Genomic DNA, 22,065 nt, shown 5'->3' with positions numbered 1-22,065 from the left:
GAACACTATCAGACCATTGGACAGAAGAACTGTACTTGAAGGATGAAAGCTATCCAACAGCTCTGCTCTGTTTTCATATAGGTAACTTCTTCTCACAGAGTGTAGCTGTTATGGGAACTGGACAAACTCTATGCAGTGCAGAAGTTTGTTCCTTATATGTACAGCGAACATAGTGCATCATACATTAGTATCCCATGTAACCAGGAGAAACTCAAATAAAGACCTTAATGTATTTAGGGTAGTCGTGATATGAACAATGATCTTGGGATGTTTAACTTCCTATTTTCTGACACTGCCCACCTCTCACAGGGAGACAGAACTTGATGTTTCACCGAGAATGAAAGTGATAATTTTACATCTATCTTTCAGGTATCATTCACCAGGGAGATACCTCTAAGGGTTTTAAAACCATAGTGGAATGGCATACAAATAACAAACATATAACTATTGCTACTGCTGTTACTCCTAATAATAATAAAGACTCCAATAAAGTAATAATAATAATAATAAATAATCCAATAAAAATGAAACAGAAATGTAAAGCACAGCTAGTTCAGTGAACCAGATAAAAGGTAAGCGTTTTTGTTACTTACCTCTTATCATTATAAAAGTGGGTAAAAGCAGAAATTCACTAGAAACCATTAGATGTACCTCATTCAGGTTTATAAATTGTTCATATCAACACATTTTCAAATAATTATGTCACATTTTATAAATATTCATCTTAACCTGCCATTTTATGTATTTTGCATGCAATTAACCAAGAGTATAACCTAGTATGCTAGCATATATAGACGTACATTCAAGCAATAGAGAATTTTTGTAAAAACTTTTATTTTATTTCATTCCTGCTTAAGCTAATATCCACTGTCAAATAGAAGCATGACGTGATACATAGAACTAATTTGCTGTGAGTATTGGTTTTCAGATGATAAACACACATTTGACTGTAACATCCTACCTGTACAGAGAATATATTTGCATTATGCTTGTAATTATTCAAAAGTAAAGACAGTGAACTGTACAGCCTTGAACAGATATTGTTATAAAAAAAGTAAAATTAAATTAAAAAAAAAAATGAACTGATGGCAAGGTCTCTATGCAAGTAAAACAACACTGTATGAAGTAATATATATATAAAAAAGTCAAAACTTAATGCATTAGAATTATGGTGATCAAAGTTCAGGAGTAACAAAAACATATAGTTCAGACTCAAAAGTGGTGACAATTCCATAACGGATAAGTTTCATCTCTATGGTAAGGATAAAGTCTTTGGGCTCTGAAAATTGCTGCTGTGCGGTCACAACACCAGTATAGTTGTTCAGTGTTTGAGCACTGAAATAACCCTCTTCGTTGCCGCTGGTTATGGACAGTGCAATGGTATCCCCAGGGATGGAATTAGAGGGGCCCATACGGAAGATGTTGGAGGGCACTTGAATGTTGGTAGGAAAAGTGAGGTAGTAGTAGGTTATTCTCAAAGGCAGGCTCTGGCATTCCGTATTCTCATTACAAGGCAAGCGGTCACAGCGACTGCAAGAAAAGTGAGAAAACATGACAAGAGGAGTGTTACTGCACATTAAGCAAGCATGCCAGCAAAGCAGAAAGAAATAAAAGAGGCCCACTCAGATGGACACTTTCTAAGAATGAGCTATAGAGCAAGAGGATAGTATTACAAATAAGCAGCAAAAACCATAACAGTTACATATTTTCTGTACATATTTTTGCATGGAGAATGTCATTATTCTGTGTACACTTGCAATATATACTGCATTGTACACGGCAAACTTTTTCATGCAGATACATCTGGTATTTTTTGCACCTGTACACTACCCCATCATCATTTTCCTTCTCCAAAGTTCTGAATTTGAAATTTGATCTTAATGTCAGCAAATCAATTGTGCAGTTTTGTTAGAATGGGTTCTATATATCTTAAAAGTGCAATGCCCACTATCTAGACAATGTTATAGTATTTTCCCATGATATTTGATTTGATTTTGTCCCATGTCCTCAGCAACTAGATTGCTGTCTGCAATACTCTTAAGCTTCATTTCTCATAAATAATTAGGTGTTTACATTAAAAAAAAGAATAACAGAAAGAAAAGCAAAAGAAAAGGAAAAAAAATAATTTAGGTGAAGTCTGTCTCTCTGTACCTCAACATTAAGTTTCTCGGTTACCTCAGCAATACTACTCAGCATGCACAATTCAGATGTTTGACATGATCTGAACAGTATCCAGTAAAAGGCAAAATGAGCCATGTAAAAAGCTCCTTAAACAGACACATTACCTAATATCATCTCAAGAACACAAATCACTCCTGTACAAAAAAATACTATTGTCACATTACAGGGCATGGAATTATTTTGGCTATTCTGTCTGCAGGGTTTAATCTAGGATAAACCATTTTCAGTAGCAAATCATAATGAATTTCATAAAAATGAATCATAAAATGAAATTGCTAGGAAGTGGAATTCCTTCTGGAATAAATTACTGTTTGTTGTCACATTAGAGGAAGGAATTTCTTCTGTGGCATATGTTGCATTTAGGGTCAATGCTATTTTCTAAAAGCTCAGTTGTATGCAGATGATATAGTGGACAAATAGTAATACAACCACTTCTAACACTGCTGCATCCTACCAACAAGTGTATCCCTTTTTTTTATTTTGCGGGTACCAATCTATAACTTCAAGTGAAAAAGTTAAATAAAATTAAAGAAATGCTTTAAAACAGAAAGCAGACAGTTCCTTTTTCCTTGATCACACCTACTTCTGGTAGGTCCCTTGTACAAATGCATCTCCGATACACATACATTTCCCCTTTTGTACTTATGCAGGTGTGATTCAAGCAGTGACAGAACCAGTTGTAATCAGTGAGACACTCAATGCTGTTCACTGGTCCTATTTCCCTCTTGTACAAATTTATACATTAGTTATGACTTGAGCACACATGGAGGGTGAACTAAATTCATTAATCTGGTAGTCTCTGTCATCAGCTTTATAAATTTCTAACTTAATAAGCATAGCTATGAAGTAACTATAACTTTACTATTCATTACAGAAATGTGCAGGATTAAGATGCAGGCTGAAACTTCTCAGTGTCACTCAGCTAAATGATGACATCATCCCGGGATAGTTCTACTCAGGGATGCAAGAACATGCTGTCTATGCTGTCTAACTATAAATCTGATACCCAGTAGGAGTAACAAATTAGGAATGTTATGAATAAACATGTGCTAGGCTTACCTTTTTAATAGACACAATAATGAGGGGGTGCATTTATTCATTGTATTGCATTACTCCTTAAGTCCCTAGGAAAAAAAGTGACTAAAAATCCATACTACACTTCCTAGTGCTTTATAGCCACATGCACTTGATCAGTTAAGGTTGTGAGATTTTGTTTGGGTAAAGCCCTTAATATGTACTTCTTATAGCTCAGGAACAAATGCAGAAAACTTTTCCAACTAACTGATATTGAAGGTGGCTATAAGACCTGAAGATGTGTACACATCTAAGTATTTAGCAGTCTGGAAGATTAAAGCAGCTATTGAGACAAATGCTTAAATTAAGAAAGCCAACACAATTACTCGTAATTGTGATAATAACACCATTAAATCTGACACTACTGATATGGGGATTTTGGAATAAGCTGAAGTCATCAGAACTGGCTATGATACTATGATACAGGTGAAATGCCAGTACAAACACACACACACACACACACACACAAACACACACACACACACACACACACACACACACACACACACACACACACACACACACACACAAATCCTGTACTACGTGCAGTGCTTGCATTATGAAAAGGGTATTTGGATATTAGGTGTGTAGCTGGATTCTGGTGTGTTATATTGCAGTACTGAAAAACATTTTAAAAAGCTATGTGTGGTCATATTTCAAATACTATAAAGATGGTAATGGATTTAAAAAATTATCGCATGTATTGCTGAATCTTTCTGCATTACAGACATTATGCAACTGATTCTTTCTACAAATAATGTATTATACTAAGTCATTACAGAATAGATGACATAATTAAAAGATCATTAAGTGGCATTTGATCTGTCTGATAAGTGGTAATGAAATCAAACTTTCAGGAGTGTCACAGTCTTATGTATGATAGCACCAGAGACAATAATAAATGGCAATGGTCCTCCTTTCAATAATTCTGAGTTTAACAAACAGAAAGGTCGCAGCACTCTGACTATATACTAATGAGTCAGACAAGAGGTATAAGGCCAAAGACTTCCAAGATGGCTGCATATCAGTCAATAGGTTGATTAAAACTCTCCCATTGTGAAAACAGAAAATTTGCAAAACAGCCAGAAAAAGACATTTAGTTGGAAAAATTAATTTGCTGATTAGCCACTATACGACCTGGATGTCAGAAAGAAGAAATATGGAGAAAGCAAGAGAAAATCAACTACAAAAGGAGAAGAAAAATATGGTTGGGAAGAGCCTTGTAGCTGTTCAGAAAAAAATAAGTTCACATTTTATCCTTAATACAGGAATTAGAGGAAAAATAAACCAAATGCATTCTTTGACACTGGAGAAATTCATATAGTCAATGACTAAAGGCTGGAAGGAATGGAAGATATTTAAGTAGCTATGAGATGATAAAAATGCAGAAATGAAGGAAAGACCAGCTGAATATGGGACTTCTTAATAACAATTGTTTCAAAAAATATCCAGGATAGTGAGCACACAGGGACAATATGAGATTGTCTGCCTTTGAAATTGGGAGAAAAAGACCGCATTAATTTTATGAAAGCATCAATTTGCAACTATACTGGTATTCCACAGCAGAATATTGAAATGGCACATTGTGTGTATGCTGCGAACCTAGCCATGAGAAAGAAACCAAGATATATAGTAATAGAGATACAGTTGTATCAACAGATGGACTATCCTGACAAATCTGTGGCTGAATGGTAAAGTATTATCAATTGAGGACACCAGAGTGTTAGAGGAAAATGATTATTCAGTTTACATCAGGCAGCAGAGGAGTGAGATTATCTCTGCAACCAGAAAATGTTGAGAAGCACGTGTTATATTCAAGTTGCTATATCCAGCTGTCTTCAGAGTAATTTTCTTCTGAAGGAACAAAGACATTCTTGGATGCTGAGCAGGCAAAAGATGAAATAAAAGAGTTTACCCAGCAAAAAGTGAGCCAGCAAGTTGAAGGGGATTCTGCTTCTCATTCCTCAGAGAATGGCATAGCCCATGGGCAGAACTTGCAAGTAAAACCTTTTCCAGTTTTCCAAGGAAAAACATGATTGAACAACAGAAAAAAAGCACAGGAGCAGACTAGAAAAAGCAGGATTACCTTGGACTTCAACTGATATACTGATGTTGGGTAGTTGAGATGATAAAGAAAAGGTACAGTAAGAAAATGAAAGTAGGAAATAAATGGATGAAGTGTGAAGTGAAATTTCCATACAATATAGTTTAGACATGAGAACTATGTTTCTGCAAGAAGAAGGGAAAAAGATTGGAAGGTTGTAGAATATGTTAAGTTTCAAAGTATAATTCCCACTTTATCATTAATGTTTAGATAGATGAAGGAAATGCAGATGTAGCTGTAAGTAAACAAGTCCTTTCTCTCTCTCTCTCTTATTAATATGTATATATTTCTTGGAGTCAACTGTATGTTTCATTGTCAAGTAATTCTGTACAGAATGCAGATGTATTTTAAATGCGAGGTAGGGTAGTCTTATCAGTGACTGTTGTTTGTACCAGGAGTGAACTTTTTTTCCTTTGGCCTGCAATGGATCTGGGGTCAAGACAAAGGCTAAATGTAAGTAGCATGATGTTGTGATTCTGGGCTGTTTAGGGGAAGACGTTGAAGTATACTGATCATACGTGTTTATTAAATTATGGCAATTCCCTTAAGGTGCAAGTATACACTAAAATTATGTAAAATGATAGTTTCCCAGTATTTGAGATGAACCAGAGAGGCCACATTAGAAAGTATGAGTTGTGGTAGATCCACTGGTGTTTCCAAAAAGAAAGCTCAAGAATACTTCCAGCTAAATAAGTAAGCAAATTCAAAAATACTGCCAGTTAAATAATGAAACAATTTCCACAGACCTGTTGAGACGTTAAAACAGAACTCTATTCCTTGAAAGCCTGTATGGGTGCTTGTATCTTCTAAGAGATTTTATCAGAAAGCAGGCATAAGATGAGCTATGCCATGTCATTGTGAAAACATTATCTGATCTTTTTGTTATCTACCAGCAGAGCTATGCAATGGCAGAAACACTGTCTGCAAGTACAGCCAAGTAACCAAGAAATTACTAAACCATGAACTGTGAGGCATTGTTATGGGGAAATACTAAAATTAGTACTTGGAAACAAGAAGTAGCTTATTGAAAATAAATGCTCTGTTACATTGAAGGGAATACAGTTAGAGGCATTCCTAATGGAAGCAATCATTTCAGCATAAATCATAATGCAAAATCTGTTTACATAACTCTAACCAGGGCACTTTTTCTTAAGACTAAAATTAATTTACTTAAGAGTATGCAAGCTGTTTTAACTCCTGGAAGGGAAGACACCATGAGACAAGAAAGGGTGGTGTGGGTGCAGGATAGAACACAGGTTCTAGCATGCATTTTCAGCATATTTAATCCTAAGTTTTGAATGAGGGAAAACTGTGGGTGCAGCTGTATATTTGGGACATTTGTCCATTTGTGGTGGGGTAATTTTACAGTTTGGAAAATGTATATAGTTGTTTGTGTTTGTTTTGATTTAAAAGGGATTGGGGTTAAAAATGAAAATGTGCATGGTTACTTTTTTGAATGTTTTATTGAAACAAAAAGCTCAGGAAATATCAAATGGGTCCAAACAGAGATGAAAAGCTCCAATAAGATCAGCTTGCCAATATTAATATGTGCATGTGCATTGCATGCTGAAATATATTTAAGAGCTGTCAAGTAGAATCACCACCTTAGTAGAATAACTGCTTTATCAATAATATCATGGAATGTGAATGGCATTATATGTACATACAAGAAGCAGAGAGTATTGATTTGTATTAAGGAGTGCAAGTTACAAATAGCACTGTTACAGTAGGACACAGACATAATGTATATGCATGTGTGTTTGAGGATTAGAGACAAAGGAAAAGGGGATACTAATATTGATTGTTAGAGGGGCTCTGGTACTGATAGAGGAGGAGAAGAAAGACAAAAATGATAAATTTGTGGTAATAAGGGGGTTATTGGCAGGGAAGGATAATTACACTGGCATGTATTTAAATTCTACATAAATTTGCTTAAAACTACTATTAAGGAATTTAAGAGAATTATGGGAGAGGAGACTAGCTATCAGCAGAGATTATTATTCATGTCTGGGGACTGGAATCTAATATATAATAATGAAGGTATAAAAGGGGATTCTAGAAGGGAAAATATAACTGGAGAGGATAGATTCCTAAAGGAATACATGAGAATATCTGGAATGGAAAATGTGACATTACTAGCAGGAACCCAGGGAGAATTTAGACATTATTCCCCAAGGTACAGTAATTGTTTTAGACTGGACAGACGTATTTCACAGGAGCATCAATATGTTATGAAACACTTTTAATAGCTATTTCAGATCATGTGTCAATAAAAACTAAAATAAAGATATAGGGTAAGCAAGTAAAAATGAGACACTAGGGTTTACCTACTTACTGACTAAAAAAAGAGGATTTTAAGGAATGGGTGGTGGAAATGATTCAAGTGTTACCAGAGAATATTCAAATTACTTCATAAGAATTAGCTGAGGAGTGGGAAAAATGAAAATGGAATTTAAAAAATAGGTTAAAATACTGTAGATGAAGGAAAATCTTCATAACAAAAAGGAGCAATTGTTGAGTGCTAAAGGGAAAGTAAGGTAGTATTTGGATAATGTGCATGAGTTTGTAAAGGTTTCTATGAAAATCTGCATAGAGCAGGGGAATGAGAGAACCAAGAAAAGGCACAGATGGAAACCGTACTCTACTAGCTTAACTGCCTTAGTCCTTTCCCTCCGGATGCATAGCCTGGATGTGGCTTGTCACTCTAATTGTTACTATTAGGGTGCAAAACGTAATACTATAGAACAGGAGGAATTCAGGTGCAGGGGAGAAGCTGTTGTACAGTCTGACATGGCCCAATCAATGAAGGGAAAAGTTACACACCAGCATTAAGAGGTATCTGCAATTTACCCCATCTACCACTTTACTACTCTAAATGCTTAAGCTAATTGCAACAGCTAATTTTGTTTCCTTTCTCACAGAGCTTGAGTATTCAAGAACACTGCTGCAGCTAAGACTGCAGTACAGAGGGCATTCATTGCTCACCTGTGTTTTTAGTGATGCAATCTCCCTCTGAGTTGGCTGCAGTCATGTTTAAGCATCCTCAAGCATCCAGTGGTACACAGTGCAGTTATATTACACCCCATTCTGCAGGGTTTGCTTTATTACTAGTTTGCAGTGGTGGACTTTCGCTTTTAACAGCCACAGTAAAACCCAGGCCATTTGTTTGCCTTTGTTGGGTTGGGTGTGCAGAACCACTGGATTTGAGAAGACCCAGACTGATTGTCTCCCACATTAGTGGGAGGTACAACTGATAACCTGAAGACCCCCTTTTATATTCAAGCACAGTTTGGCTCTATTTTAGTTTGCCCTCCTTCCCCTATACCTGATTAAACTAATGTAAATTCCGACCAATGCAATACTCGCCTCTCACTCTACTAGCTTTAACTGCCTTAGTCCTTTCCCTCTGAATGTATAGCTTGGATGTGGCTCTTCTCTCAACTTGCTACTATTAAGATAAATATATTATTTAATTATATGCTGAAACTGCTCTAAATATCTGTATTACTGTAGTCACAATTTCTACAGAAAAATGCATAGTCAATGAATGCTTAGATCATCCCTCTGTGACAAAGTATCTTCTATTCTCCATTGTATACTGCATCGTTGCTGTCTGTTATAATGTGCTAATTCCCTTAATGTTGAGTGTCGTTCTTTTGTTGACTGTTTTACAACACTTGTATGCTAAAATGTAAAATGGGAGTCAGGTTTTGACATTGTTTATGCCTCAGGACTAGAACACACTGCTTGAAGTACTGTTCAGTTTTAACTGAATGTGTATTTTGTTAAACAGCTCTTGAAGCTATCGGTTATTCTTCTAAGTTACTGAAACAGGGCTCATGTTTCATATAAAAGGGGAGAGCATTTTGCTACAGATGTGTTTCAGGGATTTTATCTTTTCTTCTGTTTTCTGTCTTTTAACAGCTGCAGCAAAACTCTGCCACAGGTCATTTGTTTACCTTTGTTGGGTTGGGTGTTCAGAACCACTGGGTTTGGGAAGGCCCAGACTGATTGTCTCCCACATTAGTGGGAGGTGTGGCTTGCTTTGTTACCTCCCACTATGAAATCCCCAGCCAACTCCCAGAGCCACACATTTAATCCTACTGCTCTCCTCCCACTTTTTAATGACATCACAAATGTGCTTAAAGACACAGCTACATAGAACCATTTCCACACATTCATCCACCCTATACCATCCATCACAATAGGATTACCTGCTTAAAACCATATTCCTCACTATCCAAACTGATAGAGCGCATATTAAGAGCCCCCCCCGGAATTCAGATGCTCACTACAGGAGGACTAAACAATTCCCATTACTGTTAGGAGTCTAAATATCTTTCCCAGTTACCTCACAAGCAATATTTGTCCATCCTGATTATTCCACCTCTTGGAAAACTTTAAACAAAGAGTAGACATTAACAGAGCAAGAAACTACTGGCTTATGTCCAACTTCTATTAGGTATGCCAGTAGAGCCAGCTTTCTCCCCTATCCAGCTGGTCTTATCTTACTGTTAAGCACTACATTAAATGCAGTGTTTCTGCAATATCTTGTAATAGTTTGCTCTGTCTTCATTTAATCAGCTGTCCCCTACAGCTATTCTCCCATATCACCCTTGAGACATATACTGCAATTCACTTTTCCCTAAAACTAAGCAACTATGTAGAAAAATAACAAGCAGAAACCATGTAACCAGTCTGATAAAAACACAAAGAAAAAATATTTAACATTAGATTTTGATGATCGTCTAGATCTTTCTCTATACAAAACAAAAATACAGCTTCTAGATATTTTCACCCATCAATCACTCACATCTCACTGGTATCTCACAAAAACCTCCAACAAACTGTACACACAACACAGCACACAATAATGATATACCTACACCTAATTTCACCACATTACACAGATGACCATTGAACTTGCATCTCTTCAAAGATGCAAACCACCCAACAACCAACACCCCAGTACACCACTCACAATAGCACCCTCCTTTTTCATTTCATCACAAAATACACCCGCCATATCCCTCCCACCTACTTACCTACAAATAGGTAGAAACTAACCAGAAAACAATACACCACTTCCTTATAAACAAATCCAAATTTAAACGGTATTTCTATCTCTATTACTCACGCATCTGAAACTCAGCAGAGACATCCATCCAAACCGAGGCCCTACTACTATGTCACAAACTGTGTCAGTATTCTCCCTAAGCTCAACAACTCTAGTTGCAAACAAATGTGACATAAAACTACTTATCTCAGAAGCATTTGCAGAAAACTCCAAGAATTCCAAGTATGCCTAGCATTTTACAATCCTGATATAGCTGTAGTCACAAAAACCTGACTAAAACCCCACATAAAAGACAATGAATACCACCTCCAGGTTATAACATTTTTAGACTTAACAGAGCAAGCAAACAAGATGAAGTAGCAGCAATTATATATAAAAACTCCATCGAAAATAGCCTTTACCTACACCCTTTACCAATATTTAACAATGCAGACTACCTCATAGCACATCTCAAACTCAACATCAGAAAAGTCATCGGCATCACTGGGGTTTACAACCCACCAGGATAAAATAATAACATAGCAGAACAACTTCTGCACTGGTTATTTAACAATATACCCCAGGAAGCCATTATAATGGGTGACTTTAACATAAACTGGGAACCTAAAGACACAAACACCCCATCAATGAATCTATTTGGTTTCTCACAAATAATAAATCTAGTTGGCATCTCACAAATAATAAAAGCTGCAACTACGATACATAAACACACAAACAAGGATTTCATATAAGACTGGAGTTTTACAAACAAACCAAATAACACAAATTCCTGTGGCTGTCTTACCGACAGTATCAGGAACCATTTACCAACTTGTACTGTCAGAAACCATCCCAACATATCCAAACAGGTAGTCTACAAACAAGTGTGAAATATAAAATAATTTAATTCAAGTGATTTCATCTCCACAATCAAGCTCCTCAACTGGAATATATAACCCGATTCAATAATACTTTCCTAAACATTCTCAATAGCCTTGCACCACTGAAAACTAAGGGAGTTAAGTCAAACTCTGCAGCCTGGTTAACAAAAGATACCAGACAAATTCTTCTTCAAAGAGATAAGGCATGGAAAATATGGACAAAAATGAAACCCAATCCAACTTTAGATACTTAAGAAGTCTTACAAAAAAGTTAGTAAACAACAAAAAAATCCATCATCACCAACCTTTTGGTCCTCCATAAACAAACGACTACACCTTGGCCAAACAATCACTCTGGCACCAACAACCAGTAACAACCCAGACAATATAGTCACCCAGTTCAACTCTTACTTTGTAAACTCAATGCTCTCTTACTAAACAAAGCTCTCCCATCACCCTCACATCCCCAACCTATTCTAATAGCAATACTGTATCCTTCTCTTTCAAACCAGTCCCAACTATCACCATACAAAATACCTACAAAAACTCAAACTAACAACCTTAGCAGCAGACAACCTTCCAATGGAGTACTATAAATTTCTGAAACTCTAGCCTTCCCTATTTCTATACTAATTAGCCAATACATAACAGAAAACCATGTCACAGACATCTGGAAGGAATCTTTTATAATTCCACTCCCCAAAGGTGAAAATTCAACTGACCTATCCAACTATAGACCCATAGCTATACTGCCACAACTATCAAAAATATTAGAAAAATGAATCCAGCCCCAGGTGCTATCTTACCCCAAATAATTTTCTCTCCATGACCCAACATAGTTTCCAACCTAGTCATAGCACAATTGCTGCTCTTATAACTTTACCAATGCTGTCAAGCACAATTCACTCTTCCTGGATCTGTCGACCTTTGACATCTTCCCATTAAAAACACCTCAGTGAACTCTCCTCCCTAGGTCTAAATAAATCATCTCTTACCTGATTTTGTAGCTATTTCACAAATAGACAATAATCAGTACAATGTTAAAAATGATTCTTGTCTTTTCTTCCTGTCACAGTTAGAGTCGCACAAGGATCAATACTGGGCCCACTTCTATTGGATATATTTGTAAAAAAAAAAAAAAAGAAAGAAAACTCCATACTGCCACAAAGAATGTAACTATAGTTCAGTATGCAGATGATACAACCATCATCTGCTCTGCCCCAAACACTAGAAACCCTCCAGAAAATCACAAAAGAATCTTTTTCATCTGTTGAATCTTGGCTATGCACTGCAGACCTACTCCTAAATGCAAAAATGATTAATGCTCTTTTTACCAAAAAAGTTTAGTACTCAAAAACATAATTTCCATACTGTCTCATCTGAAATACAAAATTTGAAATTGTGATAGAAGCCAAATTACTTGGTGTACTTCTCGATGAGTAATCCAAATACAATCAACATATTCCCCACATTATCAAACATACACACACAAAAACTAGGCTCCCTATATAGAGCAAATTAAAATCTTACAGTATCCACAAGAAAATCCATAGCAGCAGCTTGGCTACCCTCATCTCTATTGTATCTCCTACCTTCCTAATCTCCAAACGTGTTGCATACTATAATAATATATCAAGACTTGTTAAATATTCCTCTCATAAAATCCACCACTGCACAGCCCTAAAGGACCTAAACTGGCTAGAACTCCTAAATCAGCTAACCTACTCTCAACTTACCATTGCCCCCTGCACACAGACTCATCTACAAACCAAATAGTTGCCCCTGTCTAAAAAGCATATTACTACAATACAAGAACAGAACGCTACGTTCCAATAACGAATCCCTCTTAGCTGTAACTAACTCAAAAACTCTGTCAGAAACTCACTCTATTATTTTTGTGTCTCAAAACTGTGGATCATAGGATCATAGGAAGTTACTAGGCTAATGGCTTGAAGGCCCTTACAAGCCTAGCCAAATTTTACCCTTGTTACCATGATCAGCACCTGTTGCCCCTGTCCAAGAGGGATACAGGTGGAACTCCTGGGGTGAATTTATGGTTACCCATCCAATTGTCCAGATTGTGTTTGAAAAGGGCCAATGAGGTGTTCTGTTTGATGTGAAGTGGGAGTCTATTCCAAAGGTGTGGTAGCCTCTGGGAGAGAAATCTGTCCCTCCAGCAGGTTCTACTGATGTCACATACCAGGTTTAGGTCTTTAGAGTGAGTAACCCGTGTACCATTTGCCTTGCAGATGTGCAGCATTTCCAATAAAGTGGGGTCAGAGATCACCTTATATACAAGTCAGAGATCGCCTCTGAGTAGGCTGTATGAAACAGAATAAGTGACAGTGATTTCAGCCTATCCACATTTTCTTTTTAAGGAGCCTTTGTGGTCTCTCCAATTGCTGCAGGTGCTTTGAAAGGTACATGCCAAAAGGGGCATTGTACTCAATTTTTGGCCTAATGAGTGAAGAGTACAGGGAGGTGATAACTTCACTTTTTCTTGAGGCAATGCCCTTACTTATGAGGTGATATATAGATAGAATGCCCTTCTTACCACTCTGGAGACATGGTGATCAAAGGCAATGTTGTTGTCAACCTGAGTGCCCAGATCTCTCACCACTGAGTGCGTACTTAGGGTATTGTCATTTATGTGGTAATTTGCAGGAACATCACTCTTGCCAAAAGGGATAATGATAATACACTTCTTTGCACTGAGTATGAGGCCATGACTTTGGCACCAATCATTTGTTTGCGTAAGACCTTCCTGAAGGATGTTGACATTGTTTGGAGATTCTATGACCACACCCAGTTTGCAGTTGTCAGCAAACTTTGTCAGCCACAGTCCCTTAGTTTTAGCTTGTACTTTAGAGAAATAGATTCCAAACAGTAGAGGTCCCAGGACCGACCCCTGTGGAACACCACTGGTTACAGGTCTGCTGTTGGAGGTGGATTCCCCTATTATGACTGTATGGGTTCTATCAGAGCACCAGTTCACAATCTACCTTATGATATAAGGATTGATGTCTAGCTGGGAGAGTTTGTCAATGATGCCTGAGTGAGGGATAGTGTCATATGCCTTGGTCAGGTCTAGGTAGGCTGTATGCACAGATTTCCCCTCATCCAGGGCCCTTGTGACTGTCTTGAAGAAGTCCACCAGGTTTAACAAACATGCTCTCCCCTTGACAAATCCAAACTGGGTAGAATCTAGTGTTTGGAGATCACCTATATCTTTGTTGATAAGGTCCATGATGATTCTCTCCGTGGCTTTGCAGATAAGGTTAGTCAGGTTAATAGTTCTGTAGTTCCCGGGGTCACTAGAAGCATCACCTTTGTGCAGAAGTATAATAGTGGCTGTTTTCCATTCAGCTGGGATGAAGCCAATGCTTAGACTGTGATTGAAAAGAGTATCCAATGGTGATGCTAATTCTTGTTTGAGCCCATGTAGGACACAGCCTGGAATGTTATCAGGTCCCATTGATGCTGTGTTTTTGGCCTTAGAGAGGGCATTTATGACCTGCTTTTTAGAGATACAAGGAAGGGGACATGTGGTAGAGATATCAGGAAGTATGTGTGGCGGGGATGAGGAGTGAAGTTTTTACTGAACCTGTTGGCTAGCAGGTTAGCTATGTCCACTGGCTCAGAGTATGTGTTACCATGAACTACCAGTTTGGCACAGATCTGAGCCTTAACTTTTAGGTTATGGATGTAACTAAAGGATGCCTTATGGTTGCCCTTGGTTGAAGACGCTAGCTTGGATTTGTAGTTTGCTTTGGAGGACTTCACAAGAAGTCTTATTTGCTTATTTAAGCAAAGGAGGGAGTGTCTTTATTTTAGAGCCTGCTCCATCTTACTCTTGGACAGCAGTTTCTTCCTTTTATTGTAAAACCTTTTAATGGTGGTTGTCCACCAGGCAGGTTTGCTTTTCCTTGAAGAGCTTGTTTTGGTCCTAACAAGTACTGCTGAGTCAATGCAGTTATACAAGTGCTTGTATAGGGCATTGGTGTAGAGCACGGTATAGTTACAGGTTCTGTCTGATGGGAGAGATGCAATTAAGCTATTTATACCATCCTGTAAGAAGTTATAATTTGCTTTGGAGAAGTTTTTTAGGAGGGTCAGGTGTGATAGTTACCTCAAATGAGACTGATTTGTGGTCATATCTCACCAGGGATGAACTCACAGTGGGGGAGCTAAAGTGGTCTCCCGTATTTGTAAGCACCAGATCCAGGATTTTGGCACCTCTGGTGGGAGTGTCAACTAGCTGGTCCAGGGCATTAAAGTTGGCAAAGTTGAGGAACCTTTGGGCAGGTGAGTTTGAGCATGAGTAATTCACCCAGTCAATGCTAGGGTAGTTAAATTTGCCCAAAACAATGGTGTTAGGATATATCTTGATAGACTCAAGTTGATCCAAATAGGCAGAGTGGGTGTCCTGATTCATGGAGGGGTTCTGTAGCTGGCAATGACTTGAATAGGTGTCCTACCAACAATTAATTGCACCTGAAGTATCTCTAGGGTGTCATATGTTTGAGCAATCTGGAGGTGTATTTATCCTTGATGAATATTGATACCCTGCCTCCTTTAGTTCTCTTGCCTTCAGTTTGTGGTCTGAACATGTGGAAGGAGATGTAACCCTGTATGGATGGGATGCTTTCTACAGCCTTGAACCAGGTCTCCATGACTGCACAAATGTCTGTGTCCTCCAGTGTGAGGACTGCTTCCAGTGAGAGCAGTTTCATGTTAAGACCCTTAGCATTTAACATGACCTTGAGGTTGTTTTTGGTTGATATTTTTACATCAGGAGTTTTGACCTTGTAACACTGCCTAAAAAGGCACTATGGGGGTGGCAAGAGCCTTAGCCAGTAGTTGAAATCCTGAGTGACAGATGAAGACCATCCCTGGCAAAGCATCAAGGTCTGTTGATTATCTCATCCTGGGCTGACAGATACTGGATCTCCTTAGAATGACACCAAAAACTCAGCCAATTATTGAAGTCAATCATTTTCTGTTTATATTGAGGCATCATTCTACGTGAAGGTAAACTGCTGCGTAAGGCTAAGGACATACCTACCTGAGATACAAAGTCTGAGTGCTGAGTTATGTCTCTCTTCATATAGTCCAGAAAGGTACGCCTCAAGTTGTTCACACCAACATGGACTATAACAGAGTCATAACAGTACATTTTGTTGAGAAACTTGAGTGCATGTGTGATATGGCAGATCTTGGCACCTGACAGAGGACCATGACCTTCTTCTTATCCAGCCTGGTGAGAGGGACATCCTTGTGTCTCTGGATGGAGTCTCCTGTGAATAATATGTTAGGTTTAGTGTTTAGCCTTATGGGCTTGACAGGTGAGACACTGGTGCATGAGCTATTGAATGTATTGTGTTACGCAGAGGAAGTATTATGTGTAGTGTGCTTCTGTTTGTGTTTGGGATGCCTCTGGTGTTTAGGTAAATTTGTTGTGTGGACCTCCATGCATGTAGTTATGTGTGATGTGGGTTTGGGTGGAGTAGGTGGTGAGGTGTGCATGCTGACAACCTTCTCAGTATCAGATGTATTCCCTGGCATGTGAGAGAGCATTGATTCAAGGTTTTTAATATAGATGCATCTCTCACATGTTGAGTTTGTGTACACTAGAAGTAGGGGGGTTGTCTGCGTAAATGAGGCAGTTGCTATACTACCTCAGGATGCCCATGTCAAGTAAGCTGGCTGGAGAAACTGTGGCAAATTGCCTGTTCATAGTGCTAGGTAAATTTATATGGTCAGAAACAGGAATATGGTGGGAAAGGGGTCACACGTAGGAATAACTAGTGGGTGAGCTGTGTTAGTACCTCAGAGGCTAGGTTTATTGCTACACTAGTAGGTAGGGCAGGGCCTCAGAAAAACTCTTGAGGCTGTTAATACAATGGGTGCTTACACAGCTTCACTAGTACTGCCTCTTTGCCCAGACATGTGCTAAAGATGAAGAACTACACCATTGGGAAACAGCTGTATCTAAGAGAAAATTGTCAAAACTATCTGGCTATGGAGCACAATTGCGTGGCAATCTGCGGTGCTACATGATGAACAAACAAGAAGAAACACACTCAAGGGTGGGGGTTAAATACCAGAAGGTTAAAACCTAAAATAACTTTAAAAAAAGCTCAAAAGAACCAATGAGGTGCTTACTCCAAGCCCCAGACCAGCCAACCTTTATGAACCGGGGACCAGTCAGCACAATCCTCTCACTAGAGTGCAGAAGAGCCCTTTCTAATCTAAGATGGGCTGGAAAATGTGCTCAGAACAAACAGCCACTACAAACAATCAACTAGGTCCAGAAACAGCACTCCATTCCACTCCAGTTAAAGCTTACAGAAAACAACACATGCTTTAAAAGTCTGATAAAACAACACCTGCAAGACACTTGGATCTGCTCTTTTTCTACACCTGAACAATTTCCGATCCTGAAGAAAATACAAGCTGCAATTCCTCTGACAAAAATGATAGCTGCTCCTTTTCTTCTGCTAATGTAAACATTGAACCGATTCTATTTCTACCTACTCCTACTTAATCCTCCTTTTTCTACATCATACCACTACTTACTAATTTCAACACAAATGTCAGTCTTTGTCTCCCCTTGTTTTCTTTGTATTTCTGTCTGCTGTAACCTTATACAAATTCACAGGTAATCCCTTATTTTCTCATCTTCCTTTAGTCACAAATTGTATGATACAAGGCTAGTATTAATCATCTTTTACACCTAATTATGTATGCAAAAATGTATACAGTATGTAACTAAGACAAAATATTATATACTGTACAATGTGGAAAATGAAAATATACTGTATATTGCTTATGTGAATATTGGAAGTTTCTCACCAGGCCTTCACTGAAAAAAAAGGCATATATCCCAGATGGACTTTCCAAGTCAACAAAGATAAATAAATAAATAAGTAATTAAATTAATACATATAAATAAATACAATTTATGGAAGACAAAAATATGCAAAGGGTAGAGCAACATGGGGCTCAAGAATTAATAGCTAAGATGGGAGAGAATGAGTTAAATGGTGATGTATAATCGATCAATAGAGATCTCTCCAAGAACATGGTGGCATTCTTGGGAATGTTTAGAAATTGTGTGGGAAAAAGTCAAAGATTTGAAAGATTTTGTTTATCAATATTTTTAATGGAGGCTGGGATGTAGCCAGAAATTTACTTTTCGTACTTAAAGCTATTGTGGTTGCCCTGCCCAATATCATTTGCTTATCATTTTAAAAATATACTCAGTCCTGAAAATGCTACCCCCAGACATAGATGAAGATAACACTTTAGTTAGTTTCAACTATTACTATTTATACCCAAAAAGCAATTTTTAGTGGTTTATTCATTTCACAAGCATTTTCTGTATATCTCTATGGTTCCCCTTCAGAAGCCTGAATGATCATAAGCTAGAAATTCATAAGCCCAAGACAAAAAGCCTGAAAATTCAAAAGCCTGAAAACTCAAAAGCCTGAAAACACACAAAATACTCATACTGACTTTAATGTGGCTTCGCTATTCTTAGCGCTGTGGTGGAAAGTTATGGGTTGGGTTCAGGTAAGTGTGAGATTGTTTTTACGTTAGGGTTAGGGGTGGGTTAAGTGAGTTAGGGTTAGGGTGCAGGTTAGGTGTGTGTGCGATAGTGACAGACTTTAGGGTTAGGGGCGGTTGAAGTGAGTTAGGGTTAGGGCGCGGGTTAGGTGAGTGTGCGATAGTGAAGGACCTTAGGGTTAGGGTTTGGGTTAAGGTTAGTGGGTAGATAGTAGTGTCTTTGTACTGGCATATTAGCATTATTTGTATTCTGTGTGTTTTCAGGCTTTTGAGTTTCAGGCTTTTGAGTTTTCAGGCTTTTGGTTTCAGGCTTATGAATTTCGAGCTTATGATCATTCAGGCTTCTGAAGGGGAACCATCTCTATACAGTAAATATCCTTATATATGGTTCTAAATATTGTGTGCTTTTTGAGTGCTGACATTTCTAAGAGATTCTCAGAAAAAAATGAACATTAAGTATGCTTAGCAAAACCCTTCAATGGAGGGACAGTACCTGCATCTTGAAAGAAAGCTGTGATGGCTGCACTACTCAAATAGGGCAAAGACTCTTTAAATCCCACTTCATATAGACCAGTTTCAATTCTGAACCATGATTATAAAACATTTATGTCTATACTAGCTAGGTGAATGGCTACGGTTTTGCCAAAAATGACAGATATGGGTTAACATGTTTTTGGAGGGGAGGCAAACCTTTAACAACATTAAAAGAACAATGATTATTCAGATGGAAGTAGAGTGCAAGAAAACCCAGCTACTGTTGGTAGGTCTTGATGCAGAGAATGCATTCAATAGAGACAGATGTGATTTTGTGATTAGGGCAATGGCAGCATTTGTGTTTCTTGATTGACTAATAAGGTTTATTAGGGAGATATATGGAGGGTTAGAGGCAAGAATCAAAATGAGACATTTTCTCAGACAAATTATGTTTTTATGGAGGAACGAGGAAGGGATGACCTTTTTCACCTATGCTGTTTGTTTTACTTATACTCAGAATAATTGGAAAAGAAAATAAGGGACTTGTAAAGGGTATAACTGGTATGATACTCAAGAAAGCTTAGCCTTATTTGCAAGTGATATTATAATGAACTTGATAAATCTAGAAAAGGATACTTGAGTGTTGAGGAATATTTAGGGCCAGTTTCAAGTTTTTTTTTCTGGATATAAAATAAATGAAGATAAAACAAAGGTTATAGCAGTAAAATATGTTCCCACACATGGATTGTTTCATCAATACCCACATTTATGCAGCCATAATTAGATGACTTACTTAGGTTTTTAGATTAACAAAAATATATTATGATAGTGAAGGATTTGTGAAATGAGTATAAGCAAAAGATAAGCAGTGAAACAATTAAACCTCTTTACTGTGGATATGGATAGTAACAGGCAGAAAAAAATGTTTCTAGTCTGCGTAATATTGCATACAGGTTAGACATATTTTTTATCAACCAGAGGAAAAGCTATGGACCATAATTAATAAGGAACTGAAGGAATGTATTTGGGAGGAAAGATGGCAAGAGTTAAATGGAATAAGCTGTTTTCTCTCCACAGAACAAGGAGGTTTATGGTTACCAGGTTTGAAAAGATTTTAGAGCTATGTTGTTAAGGCTCATACACATAACACAAGCAGAAGACTACAAATCAAAGTGGAAAGACATGATGTTGAAATGGGAGGAGGAATTCACTAAATAAGGTGAGAGTAGTATTTTAGATGTAGGCCCTTAAGGAGATCAAGAAGCATAGAGAGCATTATATTTACAAAACAACAGAAAATATTTTGAGAACTAAGCCAATGTGGGAACTAAGAAAGGAGATTTTACTAATACAGCTTATTGCAAGTATGGATATAGAAAATAGGCAAGAGTAAGCTGTTATGTATTATAGAACAAATAGGAAAAGAATTGAGGTATTGGGAGCAAATAAGTAGGGAGGGAAGGGTCATACAGTGGGATGAGGTCAAGAAGAAAATCAGACTCTATATCAGAGACTGCCTTCCCAACGAGGGATTGACAGACTATAAGCAAAGAGAAAGGTTTAGGGGAATGCTAAATGAAAGACCAACTCTAGTTTATAGTTGAGTCTAGAACAAAAGGTGTGGTTCAAAGGAGGTAATTAGCAGGGCATATAAAACAATGCATGAAAACTATAGGAATTAATCAGAAAATGTTAGAAAAGTCTGGGAATTGGGAATAGAGAAGCAATAAACAAAAATAATAGGAGGATATTTGTATTGCTCCCAATTATGCAACATCCTGAAGGCTTAGGATTTTTACATGGAAGTGTTTGCATGGACATTTTTTACCCCCAAGTAGAATTCAGAGAATTTTTACACAGGTATACAGCAATTGCTGGAGATGCTCTGGGAAAGAGATGGGTACTGGGGGACATGTTTTTGGGGAATGCAATGTGTTTGTAGAATTTAGAAATTCCCTACAGGACATTTGTCAGCAAATTATTATAATTCAGGAAATGTTTCGTCTGAGGTGGAATATAGAAACTGAATTGCCTAGCATAGTAAAACCATACTAAGTTTATTGTTGTTGACTGACAAAAAAGCAATTACTAGAAAATGGAAATCAAAAACTAAACCGTGACAGAATTATTGAATGTTGTAAAGGAGATAAAAGAACTGCAGTTGTAATCTTTAGAAAAGGGAAGGATCAAACTACTTAGAAGTAAATGAGCTCTGTGGGAACAATACATACAGAGTAATGTTCAGGAGGAGGAGGAGTGAAGTTTCAGTTAAGGCAAGACTTAAGCAGTCTGTGTAATGTTAAATGAAACAGTAATTTCTTCTATATTTGGATAATGCATAAAGAATCTTTGTAATGATTTTTCTCTATCAAAATTAAATATGTAGCCATCCCATTTTATGCCAGTGTAAAACAGTATATGAGTTGTCAAGATCAATGACATTTAAATTAAGGAACAGATCTCCAGTATGACAAAAGGATATAGGAACTCTAGACACTCTATGACAGGGACCACTCCAGCCATCTTACTGTCCAGGCATGACTACAGAAATGAGATGCCCTCTCATTATGAGCACCTGCAGCCATAGCAGACTTAAATGCAAGAAAAGAGTTTGTGAACAAAAAGACAAAGAAAATAAAAGAAAAATTTTCCTCTTGCCTGTAATTTAAAGTCAGCATATCTTTTAAAATTATAAACAAAAGGCCAGAAAATTCTGACTTTATTAG

General features: G+C 37.5%; 1 protein-coding gene across 1 annotated transcript in view; it reads right to left on the bottom strand.

The window, feature by feature from the left end:
- Window positions 1-814: 814 nt before the first annotated feature.
- Window positions 815-22,065, bottom strand: part of LOC122814978 (fibulin-1-like) — a 209,160-nt gene continuing 187,909 nt past the window's right edge. Inside the window, exon 7 of the mRNA XM_044087235.1 lies at window positions 815-1,530. Within this exon, the coding sequence (XP_043943170.1) occupies window positions 1,176-1,530 (355 nt within the window). The 3' untranslated portion in view covers window positions 815-1,175. The remainder of the gene's footprint in view (window positions 1,531-22,065) is intronic.

The sequence above is a fragment of the Protopterus annectens genome, chromosome 11.part0 (assembly GCF_019279795.1).
Source record: "Protopterus annectens isolate FY-2018-M chromosome 11.part0, PAN1.0, whole genome shotgun sequence".
In the NCBI taxonomy this organism is placed as follows: Eukaryota; Metazoa; Chordata; order Ceratodontiformes; family Protopteridae; genus Protopterus; species Protopterus annectens.
The sequence above is the reverse complement of the archived record's forward strand: the minus strand, read 5'-3'. Positions and strand labels throughout refer to the sequence as shown.